Here is a 21,363-nt window from a genome sequence, read left to right as displayed (position 1 = left end):
TACATGATATGCTGTAATTTTAAGGCTTTTAGCTCCAAAAGAAAAGGAAATCCTGGTGGGGAAGGTGGGGGGGGGGGGGGATACAGCTTCATTGAGCTCCTCTGTACATATTTGTCAAGGAAATACAACATTGTATACAATTTCCCATCTGTCTTTTTGACAACAGTTAATTATGCTAGTATTAGTTTTTTACTTCTTGCTAATGCAATTAGATTTGAAAAATAAAAAGACTTTTCTTCCTTATTTCTGAAAATATCCACACCTCTTGAAGGGTTAACATTTTTTGCCTAAAAAGTTGAGAAGGTGTGTAAGCAAAACTCAAGAAATAATATAAACAACTACTAGATTCAAAATTGTTTCATTTGAATAGACTTCCAACTATTGAATGCTTGTATCTGAGCAAGGTTTAATTTCCTCAAGTACTGAAGCATCCGAAAAATGAGCAGGTACATCAATATCTGAGCAAGGTTTAATTTCTTCAAGGTTGAGCCATATATTTATTTAGTGGTTAAACAAAGATAACTGTTTATCTGTACTCGATGTTTACATTAACATTAAATTATATCATTTTAGGGATCTCTAACTTTTGTCATCTGTGTAATCTAAATCAGCTCACCCAAAATTTTGAATTGTATTTACACCATATATTCAAAGCAAGCAATTACACAAAGCCAACTATAACATAGTAGGGGACGAACCCCCATAGTCTTTGTACAATCAGAAACGAAATCAGTAGGAGTAAGAGCAATACTGATAGAAGGCATATTTACAGTAGCAAAAGGAGTAGTAGTTATGCCGACTATTACACAAGTTAGATCCTAGGCTATTGTTAATTTTACGTAGGTAAGGAGTTCCTGCGATATCTGTCTGCAGTATATCCATCACAAAATCAAGAGGCTGGTCAAGAAGATGTAGTGAACATCCCTGTGTTTGTACTGGTAATGCCTGCTAATTTGTCTGCCAAATAGTTCTGCTCCCTACATATATATGGTGAACTACTGGATTATATTCTGCAAAGCTATCAAACACCTGCAGTCATCATAAGGAAGGTGTGAGTATAGATGATTAGTAGGTTGTGAATCAATCTCAATTGTAATGGTAAAGGGGAAATATTTATGGGCAAGAAGGAAACCTTGCAGTAGAGCTCGTAACTCGACAATGGGGGCACAACTCACAAGGGATTGTTCCGTTACAGCCAAAAAATCCAATTACATTATCATTATTCCAGTCTATAGGCTCAGACAATGTTGGACCCTGTGGAAAGCCAACGAAGTAGTTCTGATAGTTGATTGATCGGCACTGATGCACCCATTTGGGGGGATATGGTCAATTTGTGGTGTTACCGGAGGAAATACTGGAACAGACAATGGAGAAACATTAATGTTAATGAAATAAAAATCATCAAATGAAGTCATTACGTTATCATTATGGCAGTCTATCAACTCAGACAATGCTGGACCATGTGGAAAGCCAATGGAGTAGTTTTGATAGTTATTCACGGGGGCACTGATGCACCCATTGGGAGATATAAATTGAAGTGTCCATTTGTGGTGTCACACTATAGCGGACATTGGAGAAGCCATCATTAGTGATGAAGGCATTAGAGAAGTCATTGTTGTTGGATGGGCCATAACATGAGCCCTTCTAAGATCGATTTGTTGAGGTATTGAAGAATAACAACAACATACTCAGTAAAATCCCACAAAGTGGGTAAAGTGTACGTAGGCCATACCATTATCTCTCTGAGGTAGAGAGGTTGTTTCTGAAAAACCCTCTGCTCAAGAAAATCAAAGCAATAACAAACGGCAATGGAGAGAAACATGAAAACTAATAGCAAACTAGTGCAGAGCATATATATACAAGGAACCGTAACATAACAACAAAGTGCGATCACCTAAAAACAGATGATATCAAATACCAAAATACACCAACTACATGAAAAAGCTAATACTACGACCGACACGGTGCTCTATTCTACCATCAAGCCAAATACAATTGTAAAACCATTAGAGGGAACATTTGTGAAGGAAAAGGAGGAACCCACGAGGAGGGGTACTCAAATGAGCCGCCAGATGAAACAATTGTTTGGGGCCCTTTAGTAGGAGGGGATGAACAAATTGTCGATGGGGCCATCGTTCCCTACAAGTAGGAGTTAATCCTAGGCAAAGATACACTCAACAACAAAATCATTTGATCCCCATCAAACGCACACATTTCTCTTCCTCTTTAGCCATGACTAGAAACAAGGTGAATCTTGCTTTCTTTCTATTATTTATGTGATTAAACAAATTAGACCATTGAGATCGTAAGGGTGATCTCAAAGGATGGAAGCAAACTTTACTATCTTTCTATTCATCACTAAAGAGGAGAGATGTGTTTGTTCGGAGGGGATCAAATTGCTATGTGACTGTTGTTGTGTGTTTCTTTGCCTGGGATAGGCTCCTATTTATAGGAAAAATTTAGATTTTGTAAATTATTGAATAGTTTGAATTAGAGAATATTATATTGTCGGTAGTAACTACTTTAGCATATAACTAAATGGGGGTGTATTAGATACCAAGTGGGATATTATCATCTTGAAATATATGCAGTTTATGGTTCCGGTCTTTGTCTGACCAGATTTTTTGAGTCAAACTTTTCATATTAGGAAAATAATTTAGAGGTTTGATCTGAGTAAGTAGTATCTACAAGAGATGGTCATCTAGTAATAATAAATGTGTTTACTTACTAATTTTAGTCATCAAGAAAGAACAATTATTTATCTTTTAATTTATGTGTGTATGAAATTAAATATTAAAACAAACATATTAAATAATAACTATTTTGAAATATTATTTTTTTGATAATATTTGAATGAGCGTAAAAAGAAATCAATTTAATGGTTAATCATTTTTAAAAAAATACAAAGAGTTACTGAATTGTGAATGGTGATGTGTGTGTGATTATAGTGGTTGCAGGTTTTATAGAAGCACATTATAATTTTCTCGATTTTTGGGTGTTAACATATTCATAAGAAACTTTATGCTACTTTCAAATATATTAAAATTAAATCTTCCTTAAATTTGTTTTTCTAACTGTCTGATACTCACCCAATATGTCACTCGGAAAATAATTCTAAATTAGTTAAGGCAATTCAATATAAGATGATTGCACAAAACACTAATCAAAACAATGTGTTTGCACATAGTGAAGAAGGAAAAAGAGAAATTTTATTCATTCTAATAAAAGTACTCAAGAAGAAGAGGAATTATAAGTTGCAAATTGTCTTACTATTTATTATCAAATGAAAATAGACATTTTACTCTAATGAGATATACTCCTTTATGGTAACTAAGTTATATTTTAATCATCTTGGCATACCTATCCTTTCTAGCTACTGTCCATTGGTATAAACCAAATAGGAAGAAAAAACAACAAATTCATCGAGTTTATATTATAGTTTTATCGCATTAAGTTTATCGGTTGAAAGGTCGCAGTTTAAACCTAATTAGTGAATTTTCTTTCTCCAAATCAGTTCTTAGTGCCAGTCAATCATGTTCCGCTATCAATAAAAGAAAAGGTCTTGGCTTTTAATTTAGGTTAGGTTTAATCTCTTCATTCACACAATTTTTCTATCCATCGGGTCGTCTTCCCCTTATTAACCCTATAAGAAAGTTTATAAGTATAAGCAACGATGGAAAAACGAGCAATGACCATATATATAATTTAAGAGTAAAAGTTTGGTGCACAATCAGTGAAGATGTCCATGCTTTCAAGTTCATTCACATTTATGACAATCAACTATATATATTGTTTGCATTGACTCCAATAACAAAGGTAGCAGAAGGAGTCTAAAAGAGTCATGCAGGTAGTTATATAACCAAGAAGCCTATCATTTACTTGAAAAATCACTAGATCTCAGTTGCACAACCTCAGTAACCTATACTATGATAGTTTTCTTCCCTTTTGGGGGATGTGATTGTAAAGCATTCTATCAGTTTTGATTTTTATTTCTAAAATTGTTGAAATATGTTAGGTGCAGCCACCTGTTACTTGAAGAAGTGTGTATTTAGAATATATCTCTCATTCAATGGTTGCCAAAAACACTAGGTGACCCTTTCCATCTGTCCTAGTCTTGGTGAATAGAGTTATTTGGTAATTGTTGTGGGTAGGAGGCGGCAGGTATTATTATTATTGGTATAATAATAATAATACCAATAAGAAGACTACAGATAGGTCTCTTTAGTGATAATTGTTAAGAAAAAATCAAAAGACTAATAAACAATATGAAGTGAATAGGAAGGAATAACGCATATGCACAAAGATGGAATCGTTTCTAAACGTTTTCTCTCGTATGTCTCTGGCTCTATGGTCAATAGGAGCAGCAAAAATCCTAATCTGGACAGGAGATAGCCATCTCAAGGCACATCTTGACCTACAAGAACATCGGGAAAATCAGGGAAAGCAACTTGATGGGGTGTCCAAGAATGTAGAGTACCAGCACTCTTGGAGAGGGGCGAAACTACCTTGTCCGGGGGGTGTCAAGCGACCCGAAAATTACATTGTATAGATAAGTTAAATTTTGATTTTATAATATATTTATTAAAGTTGACATCTCTGGACACAATGTAATTAGTTGGCGCAACGGCTGAGGGCAGCTACAGAATGCTTGGTCGTGCATTTGAACCCATCACACAACAATTTATACCATTTTTTACTCCAATTTATGACTTTTGACATTATAGCTGCTCCTTCATTATATCAAACAAAAATGAGTTAAACCTCATATACTTCAAAATAGCATAATAAACTTCTCGTTCAATTTGCATTGATCTAAATAAATTTTTACACCATAGCCGTTCAAAGGGATTTTTCGACAATAAAGGTTATAAAGAATGACCTGCGAAATCGGGTAAAAGATAAACTTTTGACCGATTGTTTGATACATAATAAAGAAAAAAATTATACTCCCTCCGTTTCAAAAAGATTGATCTGGTTTGACTTGGCACAAAGTTTAAGAAATTAAAGAAGACTTTTGAATTTTGTGATCCTTAATTAAAGTTATGTCAAATGTATAAAATTACCCTTAATCTTGTGGTCTTAAACATGTCACGTGGAAAGCAAAAAGTAAAATGTTACCAAAAAAGGAAAGAGGTCATTTTTTTGAAACTGACTAAAAAGGAAATGAGGTCATTCTTTCTGAAACGGAGGGAGTAGTATTTATTAATACTTTTAATAATCACTATAAAAGTATTTCAAGATATGAAACATCAAGTATAATTTTGTGATACGTTCTACTTTCATTAGTGATATCAACTCAGACAATGCTGGACCAAGTGGAAAGCCAATGGAGTAGTTCTGATAGTTATCCATGGGCATTGATGCACCCATTGGGAGATATAAATTGAAGGGTCCATTCGTGGTGTCACCGGAGGAAACACAATAGAGGACAACATACAAATATGATTTTTATGTTTGCTAGATGTGAAAGTTGTTCAACTAAAAATACAACACAAAATTGAAATTTAGGAGGGCTTTTGGGGCCCATTTTTGCTGCATTTTGATTCTAGGCATTTGGCCCAAAATACTTTTTGTTCCTGCTATACTATTCTCAGACTTTATAAATCCAAGAAATGCTACTCTTTTAGCCCTTTGAAGCTGCTGCAAATTCGCTACGCTTTGGCCAATTTGGCCGAAATACTAGCTTCTCTTTCCACGACTTGATGAGGTTGACTCGGAGAGAGGAGTGTGCAAGAGATGGGGAGTCCAAATGGACTCAAACGGGTGTCCATGAAAAGAAAACGAGGGGGAGGAGGATTAGCAAATAATCAAGAAGAGAATGGGACTAGTTTAAATCTAACAACATTTAACAATGCAAATCGAATCTATCAGACAAAAAAGGAAAACAAAGAAGACAAATTTCAATCTCAACACATTTCTTTCATACTCAAACTAGGAAATGACACAATCATAATATCCAGTCACATAGATATCCAACATTTTAAAATCATGGCGGATATGATGCTTAAAGTTATAAACAAATATAAACAGAAGCCGCCAGATGCAACAACACTCAAACAATTCGGGATGAAGAATAACAAAACTCACACTTAATAGTTTTGCTAGAAACAAAATTTTGGATTCGCTGGGCTCGCATTTCAGTCGCGATTTTTGGGGTCCTGCTGCTGGGTCTTGCATCTGGAGAAGAAGACACAGGTAGTGGGGTCGGCTGGTGTATGTATTGTTGGTTGAAAGAATTGGTGGGTCTTTCTTTTGGTATTGCTGTATGTTATTGTGGGCTGGGTTAAATTGATTTGTTAATGCGTCAAGATTTGGGCCAAAGTTTGCTGAAAATTTGAAGTGAAGATGGGTTAGGTCGATAATAGGATTATTTAGCCATTTGGAATTAAGAAATTAACTTGATCAAATTTAATTAGTAAATTCGATTAAAACTTTAATAAGATGAATTAATTAACAAGCTTCTTAATTTTAACAAAATAAAATAAATAACTTTACATGTAAACTAATTAATTCAAAAATATTAGCTATTAGTTAACTAAACTAATTGACAAAATTGTAAGCAAAACTAAAATCTTTTTGAGACTATTTTTGAATATTCATAAAATATACTAATTATATAAAACATAAACATTACTTAAAAATTATAAAAATGATAAAATTAATTAAAAGTAACTTGAAATATATTTTGAACTTTACATAAACTAATTATTTCAAATCGTTTGGAATTTAAGAAGGTCGGTGATTAATCTATATTGTGGAGGTCCAAAATTGGGTTTCAACACTCATCCATGCCATTGTTTGTAAACTGAAAACAGTTTCAATTTTGTAAAATCATTTTTTATATGTGTTCAATTTTGATTCGGCCGCATCATTAATTAAATCAATTTTTAAAAGCGAAATGGCTCAAATATGCCATCAAACTTTGAGAATAAACTCATTTATGTCATCCGTTAAAAGTTTGGCTCATCTATGCCATTTCAGTTAACAAACAGTGGTTTGGATGATGAGCCTTTTCTCAAACGAAAATGGAATAGATGAGCCGAATTTTTGACATATGACATAAATAAGTCTTTTTTTTAGCAAAATTCAATGACATATTTGAACATTTTCCCTTATAAAAATAATAATTTTGTGTCAAACTTATGAATATTTTTTTATAGTTTTTAAAATTTATGATATAAGTCATGTTTCATATTTTTCCAAAAAAGAAAATGTTTCCATAAATTATGGTCAGCACATTTTTAAACTTCATCCAAAATTAATTTACCAAAAATATTGAAAAATTGTGACCAAACACAAGCTTCGTTTAAACATATTTCGTTTGTATTCGAGATGTTCAAATGAATTTCGAAAGCTAAAACAATTAAGTAATGATTGACTTCAAATTAGACGAGCTAGATAAAAGTTAATATGATATGTAAACACTTTACAGTCTTTTTTGGAAAAGAAACAAGTGTATTTTATTGATCGAGGAAATGACTTAAAATAATCATTTACAATTAAATTCGAAAAAAAAAAAAACTTGTAAAGATTCCATATTTTATTTTCAAATCTATTATGTATAAAATTTAAATACAATATTGTAGTGGATGCCAAAATCAATTGACTTTTTTATTTAATTAGGTTACAAACATCATAAATAAATAAATAAATATAATTCATTCACACTTTATGTTTATGAATAAGCTACATACCACTAGTAATTAACGCACATTTTTGGAAGAATAATAATAAAAGAGAGTCCACTTTGGTAGACAAATTTCAAAATAACTATGTACTATTATATTGACTTGTAGCATACACGGTCCAATTTAATTATTAATAATATAAAATAATCCTTCCTTCCTAGCTACTTCTATGATTAATTATTTGAGCGACATAGTGGTAGTTTGGTTATGAATATTTTTTATTCTTTTTTGGAGTTGAATTTTGAAAATTATGTGTGGTCATCAAATTTTAGAATTTATCATGAAGTTGGATATCGAAATTTGAAAAATATCGAAAAGTAATTTTCATTTTTCTTCACTCTAAATCATTCACAAAAACTAATAAACAATTCTAACCTGCATTCATCACCAAATACAACTCTATTTTTTAAATATCACTTTTTTCACTTTAAAAATAAAAACCCACGGCCATATACAGGGGATAGAGTTTTTTACTTTAAAGTTTGAGTTATACACACTTTACACTAATTCAAGTTAAATTATAAAATTTAAACTACAAAATTATATTCTAACCTAAAAGTGGACAATTTCGCCTTATACATTAGTGTAATTATTTTGCATACATAAATAACAAATATATTATTCATTTAGCTTAGTGGTGTAACCGTATATATAGAAGATCAGTTGAACATCTTTTATCAGAAAATAACAAAATTATACTTTATTAATGAAATACTTCCACGTACATTAAATTAAATTTGAATATGCTTATTGGAATTTCTTACTACACCATTAGTTCAATTGTTATACCATATTCATAACTTTCAACTAACTTCACTTTTCGTGTTTATTTTATGCATTTTTTCTTCAAACACTTCCAAAAGAAATGAAACAATACATGAAGTTTAGTGTAATATTCAAAACCATAAGAAAAATATTTTACTAAATCCTTCAATTGAAGCATGTGCAAGTATCACTAACAAAAAGAATATCAAATAAAGCCAAAAGTTAATTTAGTGGGAGTTTAAATTATACTATTTTACTTTGTAAAGATGTGGATTTTAGCACAATAAAATAAAAATTTTCCTATCAAGTAGAAGACTTTTGACTAATTATTGAATCAAGGAACTCTACAAGACAAATTAAAGACTAAGTCACGACATTATTTGACCACATGTTAAATGTGAATTTATCAAACCATATGCTAAAATCCACCAAATCCTGATATATAGAGATCCTCAACAATTGGATTTTTATGCTTACTCTGATATGATAAAAATAGCATGTCGTATCAACAGAAAGTTCTAAAAATATTTCATTTTTCTTAGATGGTAATCGTTAAATTAACCAAATTTTAAAATTCTCGATAAAAGGAGAAAGAAAGAAAAGGCTAGTATGGAAGAGTTCTTTAAAGTTTCTTGGTTTTGTGATGATGAAACTAATAATAATAATTTTGTGGTGAACCAAAGTGCTTTTGTGAGTTTTGGGAGCAAACCAAATGAAGGATTTGGAGTTTCTAGCTATGGAAATGTATCGATGAATCATCGAAACATGAACAAGAGGATGATTGAGTTCTTGACGAAGAATTGGAGTCCCAAAAATGGACAAGTGAAGATACAAAAAGAGAAAGTTCATAAACATATGATTAAAGAGAGGATTAGAAGAGAAAAACAAAAGCAAAGTTATTTGAACTTGTACAAATTGCTTCCAATGGGTACCAAGGTTAGTTCATTTCCATTACCAAGAAGTTCCACTTCTTAAAAAAAAAACGTGAAACTTGACTTGTCAGAAATGTTTCTCACAGACTTTCCTTTGAAAATTTCATATTTTCGACTATATTCTGATGAAAATTTTCCATTTTTATTAGTGTTTTTCTATTTTCTTGAATCAAATTTCTAGGTCTTGTACTATAAAAATTACATTTATGTTATATTCAAGCATTTGATATTTGAAACACGATTACTATCTTAGTTATTCTTAATTCGTGTCATAGAAAGTCCAATATAAAAGTCTAACGGTCACTCCATCCCCAGTGCTCAAATCGGAGACCTCTTTTCATTGCAATTTGTGTAACACTTTTGTTTAAGGTTCAATTAACAAGTTCTCATTATGATTAATTGTAGAATGAGAAAAATGCTATAGTCCAAACAGCAACAAGGAGAATTGAAGAGCTACAAAAATACAAGGAAAATTTAAAAAAGAGAAATGATGAAATTCAATTGATTTTAGCACAAAGTAATCAAGAAGAGGAGGAATTTGAGAAGGCAAAAATCAAAGCAAAAGTTGGTTATCCAATTTGTGGTGTAGATTCAATGCTAGAGGTTCTCAAGTGCTTGAGGAATTGTGGAACCAAAGCAAATTCCATTCAATCAAGTTTCTCTCACCAAGAATTTTCAACATTGATTGAAATAGAAACTAAGGTAATATATTATTCAATTACGAATTCGATAGTATAGTAATTTTGATTCAAACTCTATATATATGATTAAAAAGCTCTTTTACCAACACTTGAGGTCATTGTATTGCTCTATGGAAGTTGGTTGTGTTGAGACCATTAATTTGAGTGTTAGCTTAATAGGAAGTATTTATCTTATATTTCCTCTGTCTCAAATTATCTATCGTAATTTCTAAAAATAGTTATCTCAAATTATTTTTCATTTTAAAAGTTCAAAACAAAATTAATTATTTTTCTCATCTTATCCTTTAATAGTTGTTATTATTTTTGAAGACTACAAACGTCTCAATTATGATGAATACTCAAACACGAATGAAGGGTGAAATAGTTAAAAATCTCTCTTAATTCAAACACCCTTAATATTTATTGTTCCTAGGGGAGCTTGTGAAAAAAAAATTCATAACAAATCATTTGAGTGAGAAGAATTATAAACTAGAAGTGTAATGTTTACTTCTTATAAAATGTTATCGACATTAATATGAAGGGAAAAAAGAGAGATTTATAAGGTAGAAAATCGAACTCTCATCAATAGGATTGAAGTTCAAATAGTTAGTCAACTAAGTTACTAAAATTTTCGATTTAAATTAATCGGATCAATAAGTTTCTGATAACGGAAATGTTCATGGCTTGTTCCTTTATTTTATTTTTTAATGTTTGTCAAGTTTTCTCATTCATTGACTAATTTATGGTCAAATTTTTTTTGTGATAGAGTGGAGCAGCAGAGATAGAAAAAGCAGTACAAAATACTCTATTTGAAGTTGAAAGGAACTTTCGTGCCCATTATCCAATGACTTGATAATTCTAAGTCACACAAAATTATGCAACTTGTACTCATCAAGAAATTTTTATTTGGCGTTTCATTTTGACCAATTGATCTACTAAAAGGCCGTTCCCTTCTTTTTCCTTCCTAATTTTATTTTATCTCTATCTTTTTGTGGTCTCAAATAATTGAATGTTAAATATGAGGACTAGTTATGAGCATTGATATCCCAAAAATAAAACACGCATGTTAAGAAAGTTAAGATACTTTAAATCGATTTGGATTCGTTGATTATAAATAGATGATAAGAAATAAGTATTGATATACATTTTTTAGGTGTTGGAACTAATTTTATAAATACGCAATTTGATATTTGGATTGAATTGAAATACAATGAAGGAAGTTTGGATGAACTCGTTACGCCCCTAACTTAAATTCTTGGTGTTAGGATAAAAGTGAAACAATATCATCAAAAGATTGATTTATAAGTTGTAAAACAGTGTTTACAAAATGAGTAGATAACCCTGTAAAGATTACCCAAATACCCTCTACAACTACTAAAATATACAACAATAATTATTATTCTCAATCTTTAGCAAAATTAGCTATGTAAGGGCATCTCCAACTCTACCCTCTATTTTACTTTTCAAATATAGAGTTCTCTAGTTTTTCATACAACCAACTCCAACTCAATTCTATATTTTACTTTCTAAAAAAGAATATTTCTCTCTCTCCTCAATATTATATTATTATTTCTATTTCAGTTTTATTTTCTGATTTCGTAATATAAATCTTTTCTTTCTTTAATAATCATCCTATATAATTTTCATGCTATATAAAATTTACTTTTTGAAATTTTTTATTTAATATTAAATTTTATTTTATTTTAAATTTCTAAAGTACAACTACGAATAATTGAAAAAAGAAATCGACAAGCACAATCGCAATTACAACCACAACTTCTCTAAATCATACACTACGTACTTTCTTTTTCGAATATTGTTAAATCTAGAAACGAACTACCGAATTACTAAATTATTGTTGTGATTTTTAAAATTATGATGTTATGTATTGTATTGTATTGTTATCTTGTATTTAAATTATTATATTATGTATTGTATTTTTAAATTAAAATTTGTATCTTATCATTTAAATTTTGTGCATTTCTTCATAGTGAAAATTAATAATATCAAATAGTATCACAAAGTGATGAAAATTTTAAAAAATATACATATTATTAATTCGAGATGAAAGTAGTATATATTAAATAATATATTTTCACAAAGTGATGAAAATTTAAAAAAATATACATATTATTAATTCGAGATGAAAGTAGTATATATTAAATAATATATTTTTTAAAATGTATATTACATTTTAAAAGAATTATGAATATTAGAGATTTAATTAATAGTCTTATATGAAAAATAATACTCCCTCCGTCCCATTTTATGTGGCAACATTTCCCTTTTGGTCAGTCCCAAAAAGAATGTCACATTTCCTTATATGGAAAGTATTTAAAGGTACAATTCCTTTTTTACCCTTGTTGGTCCCACTTAATCTTAAAATAATACTCCAATACATTTATGAGGAGAGAGAAAAGTAAGTCTACTTTTTAAAGGGCAATTTGGTAAACATTTCAAAGTCTTCATTTATTTCTTAAACTCCGTGCCCGGTCAAATGTTGCCACATAAAATGGGACGGAGGGAGTACTATGTTAATTACAAAATAATAGAAATAATATTCAAAAAGTGAAATAGAGAGTATGAATAGTAGTTCTCCAAACTATTATTCAACTCTCCATAATTGGAGAATAGAGGGTAAAATAAAGAGTGCTTGGAGAGGGTATTCTCTATTTTACTGAGTCCGGAGACAAAAGGGCAAAAAAAATTGTCAAAAATTCCAAAAGGGCACATCAAATTTTTTTTAAACCATAAAATTGTTGAAGCATGAGGAAAATTGAATTATATATCATAAATAATAATAATAATAATAAAAGAATATTGAATTATTATAATTGATGTGCCCTTTCAGAATTTTGCCCTTTTGGTTTTAAAAAAAATTGATGTGCCCTTTCAAAATTTTTGACAATTTTTTTTGCCCTTTTGGCTCTGGACTCCTATTTTACTCTCCAAATACAGAAAAAAGAGAGTAAAATAGAGTAGGGTTGGAGGTGGTCCACAATGTATATGTCAATCCATTTAAATCCATCTTAGTTTAATATAAAATCGATATAACACAATATAATAATTTTTAGTACAAAAACCAAAGACAACAACGCACCCAATGTTATAATTTTTACTGATCCATCAAAAACAATGATATTCATGAACAAATAAGAGTTGTACAGCAAAAACTGTTTTGAATAACTCATATGTCGCATCAAAATTGTTTTTTTAAAGGGCGTTGACAAGGCTAGAACAGAAGAAAAATAGACATAGGTGGGAAAATCACTTGAGTGGTATGAACCTTGACGAGTGAGTAGCACCAATACCGGGTCTACCGTGCTTGACAGGCTTATATGAGATAGAGAACTCGGCCAGGTAGTGGCCGATCATCTCAGGCTTGACTTCAATCTGATTGAAGGTTTTACCATTGTAAATTCCGATAACACTTCCAATCATTTCAGGAACGATGATCATGTTCCTAAGGTGAGTCTTGACAGGCTCTGGCTTTTCACCTTGCGGAGCTTCACGTTTCTGCAGAAAAAAATGCATCTATTAGTAGCTGCTGGTGAAAAAGAATAATGCGCAATATGAATATCTGCTGAGAGTAAACAAACACTGACAAGATCATGGAGACCTATCAACAGGAAAGGTAACTCAATAAACCAAGTAACTATACATTTCAGTAACTCGGGAGAAGCTTTGTAGACCCAGAAACAGCTAAAACCATCACTCGATACATCCCCACGATTACGTCTATTTTCATGTGTTGAGAAAAATGTCATCATCTTCGCTTCAAGTCCACTATCAATAATAATCAGTATAGAATATTTTAACCATGAAATCTTACTAGTATTGTTTCTAAATCAATCTCTGTCTACATAGTGATCAATCATACACTAATAAAAATATAGGACAGGTTTTAGATCCAAAAATCTAGTATGTTATGCTCAAGTCAATTAACAATTATTCTCTCAACAACGCTAAATTAAGCATTTCACTAGTAAAGTCGCCAAACTGAATTAAGCATTACACCCCATCGATCATCTCCATCTGTATAACTTACACAAAGGGAGGTGAATATGGAAAGATTCTTAAAACTTAAGTCACTTAGGTAGATGGAGATCTAAACCAACTTGTTTAGTACAGATTCAACACTCAATGATTTCACCCTAAGTTAAGCAACTCATATAACACTTAGAAGATCAAAATGACAAATTTTACTTCCAACTCAAACTTCGTCCTGCAAGGGTCTCCTTTAGGATGAATATCAAAGTTGATAGAAGTCAATACTAACATGTATACAGGGCAGAGTGAAACAAGAACACGAAAAACACTATATGCATGAATATAAACAGTCCAAATTGAAACAAGAACTCGATAACAGTAGAATACCATTTCTTCTCAGCATGTGATGTTCATATTGTCAATCATTCAAAGACACAAAAAATTATACCAAACTTCTGACAGATCAACAAAAGTAACCAATGTGTTTTGACTGTTGCCCCTTTGTTGATAGAGCATACGAAACTATTTCATATAGCAAATGTTACAGAAGCAATAGGCATCACGAGGTGAATAGACGATAATTGACATACAGATATATCCATAATACTATAAAAGGCATAAAGTTTTTTCCCAGGCTGGGGGGTCAATATGCCAATGATAGTGTCAGCACAAACAAGTAAGAGCACAAATATCATATGCATACCGCCTTCCGCAGCTTCTTGATCAGTGCCATTGGCTTCCTCTTCAAACCTCTCTGGAACCTGCAACAAATCAAATTCAGACGTCCTGACAAAAACTGACACAGATGCAACAGGGATACGCTTGGCATCAAAATACAAATGTATGCAGTATCCTTAACATAATCTCAAGTCTCAGAAATATATGGATATAAGTTATATATTGAAGATACAGGGATTTGTTTACCATATGAGGCAACTACTGGTCATTATCGAAGTGTTAATCAAACAAAAATGAAATATGTACATTTTGCAAGCAAACAGAAAATTAGATACAGTTAACGGTACTATGAACAGTATAATTCACATTATTTTGCTATAAATAGAGAAGAAATGAATTAAACTGAAAAGAAATTGGCAAAAACCTTCTCCGGGGACGTGCATTAAAGAGCTTGACGAGCTCGTCAGTGGACATGTCGAGAAGAGAATCGAGATCAACGCCTCTGTAGCTAAACTTCTTAAACGTCCTCTTCCTTGGCTGTCCGGTCGTCACATCGGCTTCAACGTCCGCCATGGTAGTGGAGATGGGAAATCGGAAACCTTTGCGGCGGAGGTAAGCGGCGTTAGGGTTTTTTGGTGGACTATGAAGTGGCGTTTGAGCTACGATAAGGTTTTGTGCTCAATGGGCTGTGATGGGTCTAATTTCACGAAATAGGGCTGGGCCCAAAGTACCTGATCCATGATCAATGACCAAATATTGCTTCCTCGTCTTTTGGGTTTCCGACCCGATTTTGATTAAATTCGGATAGCGTACTCGAAGATCCATTTGAGAGCAAGGGTTCCCAATATGATTTTTTCCATACCTCAAACTTCGAGACTCGTACCTCTGGTTAATGACCAAAGATTGCTAACTTCCTTGTGTGTATATTTAGTTTTAATTTTAAGTTTTTTCTAGGGTAAGAATTAATTATAACTTATTGTAGTTAGCTAGGCAGTAATTTATCTAACCAAAAAAAAAAGTAAACATTAGGTGCATTTTGTAAGGTATAGCTACTATTTTGATTTATTTGTAAAATCAAACAATTAGACGTAAAAGAAATTTAATTTTTAGAAAAACTGCACATTTTTAATAATTTTTAAAATAATTGAACCAGAAATCTATTGAAAACAATTTATCTACCAAAAACAAGGTGGACATAAGGTCATGTAAACTATGACACTCATTAATCCACAACTATTGGATGCGTTGTATTTTTTAAAACAATAAAACTTCTCTATGTTTTTGAAGAAGATTCAACAGCAAACACTTTTAAAAGTACAAACACAACTATATTTTTGATTAATTTTGTAAATCCAACTAAAAGATTTAGCTTGGAATTGTTATTTGTAAACTATTGAAAACTAATCAATTATCTAATCAGCTTTTTCTTAATTTTTATTCATTAAATTTAGTTCTCTTTTATCCATTATCATCTTCTTGTGGAGGGAAAATTTTCAAATAAACTTAAACAAATATAATTAACACAACAATAATAATAATAATATAAATTGTGTAATATCTGTTCAATTAAATGTTACAGCATATGATATAGATTCATGGACAATTATACTAACTTTATGTGTCATTGGCGTAAATGGATAAGAACAAGCATAATTAAGGAAAATGACATCAATTAAGCAAATTAATTAACACAAATAGAAGTAATTTCTGGATTAAAATAATACTACTAACAATGTTCTTCATTTCTTCATACAAATCTGTTACTATTCAATGAAAATGATAGAGCACAAGTCATACTCCTAAAACAAACAAACCCTAACAATGGAGAAAGAGTAAAAACTGCAAACAGAAGGGGAAGAAGAAAAATGAAAAACTCATGAAGAAAAAGGGTGGATTTGATATCATCACTAGAGAAATGTAAAAGTAATTTACAGATTCAAACACCCAAATTCAAATTAATTTCTTCATTTCTTCGCTTTCTTAGCCGGAGACTTGATAGTTTTCGGTTTCTTCACAACTTTCTTCGCTGGAGTTTTCTTCACCTTAGCAACTGCAGCTTTCTTCACCGGGGTTTTCTTCGCTTTAGCCGGAGCAGCAACTGGCTTCTTCGCTTTCTTTGCTGGTGGTGCTGCCGCGGGTTTGGCTTTCTTCACCACAACCTTCTTCTTCGGGGTTGTTGCTTTTGGCTTTGCGGCGGCAGCGGCGGTTGAGGAGGTGGATTTCTTCTTTGTTGCCGGAGCCGGTGCCTTCTTTGGCTTCACAACGGCGGCGGGTTTCACAACAGGGGAAACCTTGAAAGAACTCTTGATTTTAGTGAGTTTTCCTGAAGCAACAAGTTTCTTCAATTGAACCAACAAGAGCTTCCTGAAGTTTGAAGGCAAACCCTTTTGCTTTTCTTCAATGAACTTGGCTATCGCCACTTGACTCGATCCAGTTCTTTCCTTCAATGTTGTTATTGCTTCAGATATCATCTGCAACACAAACCCCATCATTTAAAACATCAAATTAACAACCCCAATCATAAATTGAACTCAAAAATTCCAAAAAGTACCAATCTTTATCAAAAAAAAGAAGAAGAAAAACAGAATTTAATATCCTAATACCTCAACATAAGGAGGATGAGATCTGGGTTTCTTCGGGGCAGAAGTTTTCTTCGCAGATGCAGTAGCAGACACCATTGTTGCAGCAGAGCTTAATTGACGCTAGATAATTTGTACTGTTTTTTGAGTTATGAGAAATGATTCAATGGCCCAAACTTGGAATGGTATTTAAAGGGAAGTAATGAAATCTGATTGGTTAAAATGAGAATGACGCGGATCGATATAGATTTGAATCTCAGCCGTTCGATTAAAAGATATCAACGGTTTAGAAGAGTCCTAAGATCGACTACGCGGATCGAACAAAATGGTACCTTTTTCTATTTTTAAAAATATATATTTTCCTTTTTTGAAAAAAGAAAAGAATTGGGGGTTTTGGGATCAAAGTAAATTTTTGGGGGGAAATGAAGGTTAAATAATTTGAATTATAGTTTTAGGATTTTAATGAGATTTAATTTTTAGGATTAACTATTATGATTCGGATATGGTTTCAAAAAAATTCTAATATTGCTTTATATAGTTTTATTTTTCACTATTATACATTAAATGTTTTTAGTAAAGATACAAGGAATAAATTTGATTATTAAGAAATAATGAACATTATGTATGATAATTTATTTTTATAATGAATCATTAAATTCTTGAATTTATTTTGCAATGAATAATTTAACAAAAAAATATATTACAATAAATCATACACATACATTGTACTTTATGTATAATGAATTTATTTTTTATATGAATTCAATAAATATGATACATAATTTAGTAAGATATAATAAATTTGATATATTCATTGTACTCAATGTATAATAAAAATTTTTTATGTGAATTCAATAAATATGACACATAAATTAGTAAAATACAATGATTTTGATGTAATCAAAATTAACCTTTATTAAATCTCAAAATACTCTTTAAATTAATAAATATTAATTCATCGATTAGATAATATTTCATAGTCCCACATGTATTAATTTAGTGAGGGAGGACTTATTGTATTCATATTGAATAATTTTTTGTTTCTATCAGTTGAGGTAATTAGTTTGTGATTTTACTTCATCTAGAATCTTGTACAAACATCCTTGTGTAGTACTTTATTGAACTATATTGTTGATATTCTGTATTTGAAAGGCAATTTTTTGTACCATCCTAAATATATCTATCATTTTTGTTCGATTCACTTAAAATCTATTTTTTTATATATATAAAAAAGTTTGAATATAAGAGTTGCATTTTTTATTTTAAATTGATTGAAAACTCGAAAAATAGAATTCCATCATAGAAGGTTATTAAGAGTTGAAATTAGTTAGTTATGTGTGCCGTTAAAAGTTAAAATTATATGTGGATTGATTGTTGTTCCAATTGATTGAAAACATCAAGATGAGTTCGTAATTTAAATTTTTAAGTGATTTGAAATCAATTTGAATTAAACTTCAGAAGAAGCTAACAATAGATTAAATCTGTTTTTATATAATAGTGCATATGAGTTTATAGACAGATTTTACACAAATTTATACACCTATATATAATGTACATGTCTTGTATATAAGTGTATAAAATTATACAAAAGTATACAAACGTCGATAGACAAACTTATCCCGCGATTTTTTAGTTGTAATTTGTTCAAAATCAAACCAAATATCCAAATGACTTCTCATTTTGTCAACAATATCCTTAGATTATCTCTAACGTGTCTAATAAAACAACTCCAAATTTGTATTTTCGAAATTCAAATCACTTATTGAAGTTTGTTTAATGGATTATCTTCAAATACAATTTTCACCATCAAACGGAATTGATTTATTGAACTAATATTTGAATCACAATTACTGATTCAAAATTATGTAGAAAATGTATAAAATATGTAGTTTGGATCTCTTAGTCAATATATAGAAAATGTATAAAATATGTATATTATTATATGGTCAAACGCCTACTTAAAATAACTTGGATCACTCGAGTATTTTCTAATAACTAAATTCTTGCTAATATTACCAATATCCCTTTATTGTTGTTTCTATACCTCCTGATCATTTTTTTAGGGATATATAATATTGCAAATAAAATAATAATAATAACACTCACAACACTTTATTGCATTTATGCAGCTAAATTTTAAGTTTTTAGTCGCATAGCTGGCAATTTTCTTTTAGTAGCTGTTAAAACATAGGTATACAATATTATACAAAATTTTATTTTTTCCCGTTACAACAGTTTTAAAATTTGATATACAATATCATACACTAGTATACAAACATTATATAAAATTATAAGAGATGTTCATATATGTATATACATCATTATACAAAAATTGACTTTACATTCTTCCAAAAATAAATTCAAACACCAAAATCACTCAAAAACTACGTCGAATCACCCTAAATTCTATATTTAGATTCCTTAATATGTACTCAAATCTTTTGCAACAATATTCATTTGAAACATAACTTAATTATTTGTCGAAATTCGATTTCAAATTTTAAAACTTCGAGCTTAGACAGTGGTTACTAAGATATTTCTACTTCTTGCTCACATTCTCAGCCTTAAATGACCATGTTTTCAACTTCATACGACATTCTTCAATGTATTTTATTCAACAAATTTACTCTATAACTATTGCAAACTAATCTCAAATGAACCAAATCTCCATATTGAAGCCTTTTGGACTATTGTCAACTAATTCCAACAACATCCATTTAGATTTGAACATGCATGTTTCCTTAAAAAAAAAAATACAATATATTTGTGAGGCCTAGATATAACAGTCATGATGACTTAAGTTGAAAGTATTGTGTTAATCTATGTCGCACCAGGCTTGCCTAGTGCGGGTTACCTCTCCTATGTGGTTTGCGAGCTATTGCATAGGAGCGGGGGTTTTACCCTGTGCGCACCCAAAGGGTAGCGGCTGCGGGTTTCCCTTGTCATCAAAAAAAAAAAAAAAAAAATCTATGTTGAAAAGTATGTTTTGAAAGATTGTTTGGGTTAGGAGAGAGAAGAATAAGTTGTAATTTACACAAAAATTAGTATAAAGTGCAGAAACCTCAACAATTTGGGCGCCAATTATATCCTATTTCAAAAGTTTCTCGAATTACAATAATCTCGAAACACTAACTTAACCTTCAAGGTCAGTGCTACAGTGAACATCAATCTACTATCTACCTCAAAATTAGCCTCACGAACTATTAACACTATTATTCGCGTAGCCCTTTTTTGTTTTATGCTATTTCATCATAGGTTGTCGGAACTTGCTTCTTAGCGCTACGTGGGAAGAGAATTTCTCTATTCAGCCCCCATTCCATCTGTCTTGGTTGATTGGTTAAAGAGAGCGCTTTGATAAGACTGTTCTGCTTTCAGAACTCGCGGATACATTGCTCCTTCGCTCGATACATAGGAAATACATTAGTTATTTTTCAGATAGTATAAACTAGATTCATACTGATTTAAGTTTAAAATAATTGAGTTTATGTATCAATAATAACATTGTATCAGATATATTGTACACAAACAAAGTTGTAAAGTATCTGATAAATGTGGAGTGCTCTATACGAATGTTAAGAAAGAGAATAGTAAAACTGATTTTTTTATAATTAATTTAAATAATAATTTTTTTTAGAAATTATGTTATCTTAAATCGTATAATTACCCAACTTCGATCAAACTAGGCAAGAAACCAAAATAGGGCCCAATTTGGTAGCATTGTTGTCTGACCTAATATACAATATATATTTGTATTCCCTTTTTTGAGATTTTCTTTTAAGTTAAAGAGTTAATTACACTAAATACCTTTAGGGGCTGTTTGGAAGGACAATCTGGTAATTGAATTTGGTGTAATTGGTGTAATTACACTGTCTTATCCCGTTTGAAAGGATATGTAATTACTTGGTCAGCAGGTAATTAGTGTAATTGGCAGGGGGTAATTACACTCTACAATTCACAGGCAGAGGCTTTGAATTGCTGTAATTATGATTACTTTTTAATTATTATTTTTTTAATTTCTATTTTTATTTTTTTGTTTTAATTTTTTTTACTT

The 21,363-nt window shown here is 30.9% G+C and overlaps 3 protein-coding genes across 3 annotated transcripts; 1 reads left to right on the top strand and 2 right to left on the bottom strand.

The window, feature by feature from the left end:
- Positions 1–9,040: 9,040 nt before the first annotated feature.
- On the top strand, positions 9,041–10,958 carry LOC125871103 (transcription factor bHLH92). Its single transcript, XM_049551698.1, has 3 exons — positions 9,041–9,389; positions 9,791–10,087; positions 10,832–10,958. The coding sequence occupies exons 1-3, from the start codon at positions 9,063–9,065 to the stop codon at positions 10,916–10,918; spliced, it is 711 nt and encodes a 236-aa protein (XP_049407655.1). The 5' UTR covers positions 9,041–9,062; the 3' UTR covers positions 10,919–10,958.
- A 2,219-nt stretch (positions 10,959–13,177) lies between these two features.
- LOC125870836 (40S ribosomal protein S15) lies at positions 13,178–15,395 on the bottom strand. The gene is made up of 3 exons (XM_049551376.1): positions 15,158–15,395; positions 14,759–14,816; positions 13,178–13,581 (listed from the first exon to the last, which is right to left on the bottom strand). Exons 1-3 carry the CDS (start codon positions 15,304–15,306, stop codon positions 13,333–13,335), a joined length of 456 nt encoding a protein of 151 aa, XP_049407333.1. The 5' UTR covers positions 15,307–15,395; the 3' UTR covers positions 13,178–13,332.
- A 1,023-nt stretch (positions 15,396–16,418) lies between these two features.
- Positions 16,419–17,475, bottom strand: LOC125871747 (histone H1-like). The gene is made up of 2 exons (XM_049552405.1): positions 17,337–17,475; positions 16,419–17,204 (listed from the first exon to the last, which is right to left on the bottom strand). The coding sequence occupies exons 1-2, from the start codon at positions 17,409–17,411 to the stop codon at positions 16,698–16,700; spliced, it is 582 nt and encodes a 193-aa protein (XP_049408362.1). The 5' UTR covers positions 17,412–17,475; the 3' UTR covers positions 16,419–16,697.
- Between the last annotated feature and the right edge of the window lie 3,888 nt (positions 17,476–21,363).

Source organism: Solanum stenotomum, chromosome 7 (genome assembly GCF_019186545.1).
Source record: "Solanum stenotomum isolate F172 chromosome 7, ASM1918654v1, whole genome shotgun sequence".
In the NCBI taxonomy this organism is placed as follows: Eukaryota; Viridiplantae; Streptophyta; class Magnoliopsida; order Solanales; family Solanaceae; genus Solanum; species Solanum stenotomum.
Note: the sequence above shows the minus strand (reverse complement) of the source record. Positions and strands in the feature narration are given on the sequence as shown.